Source organism: Meles meles, chromosome 18, assembly GCF_922984935.1.
Source record: "Meles meles chromosome 18, mMelMel3.1 paternal haplotype, whole genome shotgun sequence".
Lineage (NCBI taxonomy): Eukaryota > Metazoa > Chordata > Mammalia > Carnivora > Mustelidae > Meles > Meles meles.
The window spans coordinates 16,566,169-16,568,802 of NC_060083.1; the positions used below are offsets into that span (position 1 = coordinate 16,566,169).

Below are 2,634 nucleotides of genomic sequence, written 5' to 3' on the forward strand. Positions count from 1 at the left end.
GAAAGAAATCTTTAATTCTCTTAAATTGTCTCTTTCACACTTCCTAGCCCATTAGTAAGTTTTGATAAAAATATACAACGCACATAGTATGTGATCAGTACAAATACATTAAGGTTCTTCTTTTTTCTCTAGAGTTCAGAGAATGGTACATTCATCAACCATCCAGAGTAAAGTATGTTTGGAGAGTTTTAATGGGTCTCACTGGAGGTATCTTTCTCAGACTTCCAGGATCATGGCAGGAGGGAACCAGACCAGCATCTTTGAGTTCCTCCTCTGGGGACTCTCAGAGCGGCCAGAGCAGCAGCGCTTCCTCTTCCTGCTGTTCCTGTGGATGTATGTGGTCACCGTGGTTGGGAACCTGCTCATTGTCCTGGCCATTGGTACTGATGCACGTCTCCACACACCTATGTACTTCTTCCTTGCCAGCCTGTCCTGTGCAGACATCCTCTTCACTTCCACTACTGTGCCCAAGGCCTTGGTGAACCTCCAGACTCAGAGTAGGTCCATCTCCTACACAGGATGTCTGGTTCAGCTCTACTTCTTTTTGACTTTTGGGGACATGGACATCTTTCTCCTGGCCACAATGGCCTATGACCGCTATGTGGCCATCTGCCACCCTCTGCACTACAAGATGGTCATGAGCCGCCGGTGTTGCACCTTCCTGGTTACTGCCTGCTGGATCCTGACAAGTCTTGTTGCCATGACCCACACTTTCCTCATCTTCCGACTTTCTTTTTGCTCTAAGAAGATCATTCCTGACTTCTTCTGTGATCTGGGACCGCTGATGAAGGTGTCTTGCTCTGACACTCAGGTCAATGAGCTTGTACTCCTCTTCTTGGGAGGAGCAGTCATTTTAATCCCCTTTGTTCTCATCCTGGTCTCTTATATCTACATTGTTTCAGCCATCCTCAGAGTCCCCTCTGCCCAGGGAAGGCACAAGGCCTTCTCTACCTGTGTGTCACACCTTGCAGTTGTTGCCCTGTTCTTTGGGACAGTGATCAGGGCTTATCTGTGCCCCTCATCATCTTCCTCCAACTCCATAGAAGAGGACACAGCAGCTGCTGTCATGTACACAGTGGTAACTCCCCTGCTGAACCCCTTCATTTACAGCCTGCGGAACAAGGACATGAAGTGTGCCCTGGAGAGATTTCTCAGGGGCAAAGTCTTCTTTTCATGGGGTCAGTGACTTCTGTAGTGATACTGCAGGTGTCCTCCATCCCCTCCACAGAGGAGCTTCACAGAAATTTCTACCTCAGGTTTTTCACTTCTGACTCCCACATATGCCTTATTGCCGCTTCCTTCCTTGAATCCCCTCATGACTTTGATATTGTTGAGGAACATCAAGATTTTACATCATGTTTTAAAGTTAATATGTTGAGTTGCTTATTTACTTATTTATTTTACCTATGACTTTCCACAAGGAAAAATGCCTTTTGCAATGTTTTTAATTCTAGAAGTCTGTGTAGGCTTTTATGCTAGTTCACCAAAATTCAATTTGTGAGGTCATGGAAAGTAGGTTAATGATCAAAATATTAGCAAGTAAAGTCAATATTGGACAGCAAAGAGCTTACAACTTCGAGTATATATGTATATATTCTTTATTTTTTCTTACAAAAATAAGAAATTATATATACACGTATGTGTATATATATGTTTATATATATAAACACTTATTATTTCAAGGTTGTGAGTCAAAAATCTTTGTAACTCTTAAAGCTCTCAACATTGTCAGTGAGAAGAATTTTGAATAGTTTAAATGAGAAGACAAAATAAATAAATTTAAATTAAATATTATGGCAACTCTTATGCAGCTGTTCTCTGAAATTCTTCCTTATCTGCTGAAGTCTTGGCTGATTGTGAATGCTGTTTTTCACATTGGCAGTAAAGGAATCTTGCATGTTCTCAAGGTTCTTTATGTTGAAACTTGTGGCCTCCAGACTCAACGAAGACCAAATCAAAGATAACCAAAGCTTATGATTTTTATTTCTGCTATGAAAAAGTCATAATTTCATACCAAGACAGAGTGAACACAAAATCATTGCCTAAAGTTGAAACTATGGAACAAATTCACTGCAGAGCGTTGTGAGGAAAGGGCTCTAGATTGGTGCCCAGGAGTCCCAGATCTTAAACTCAGTGCTTCTACTTATTTTGTCTGAGTCTAGTCTTCTCTTTTGTGAGATAAAATTACTGATATTTTTCCTGTCTACCTAACTGGAACTTTGTGGGGAAAATGCTTATGGTTTGGCTATTATAATATAGAAACTCCAAATGATTATAGATTTTAAAAGCTGGACATGTATTTCTTTCCCATATACATGTAAGATGTTGGCTACAAAATCATCAAGGATTCAGGCCAATTCTTTCCTGGTTTTCTGCAACCCTCAAAGAATGATTCCATAGGCATTAAACTTCTGCCTTGGTCTTCATTTCAACCAACAGGAAGGGAGAAAGGGTCAACTGGAGGATCCAACGATTCCCACTATGGAAAAAACCTGGAGAAATGGCACACACCTCTTCCATTTATATCCTATTGGCCAGAACTTGGTCGCTTGGCCTCACCCAGATGCAACTGGGCCTGGGAAATGTATTCTTTATACTTGGTGGCCATCATCTAATATTATATTAGCATGGACG

General features: G+C 41.3%; 1 protein-coding gene across 1 annotated transcript; it reads left to right on the plus strand.

The window, feature by feature from the left end:
• Positions 1-232: 232 nt before the first annotated feature.
• Positions 233-1,186, plus strand: LOC123930289 (olfactory receptor 1P1-like). The gene has a single exon (XM_045986656.1). It carries the CDS (start codon positions 233-235, stop codon positions 1,184-1,186), a length of 954 nt encoding a protein of 317 aa, XP_045842612.1.
• Positions 1,187-2,634: the final 1,448 nt, after the last annotated feature.

Excerpts from the sequence above, each read along its gene's own strand:
- LOC123930289 (XM_045986656.1), top strand. The coding sequence starts at position 233 with ATGGCAGGAGGGAACCAGACCAGCATCTTTGAGTTCCTCCTCTGGGGA.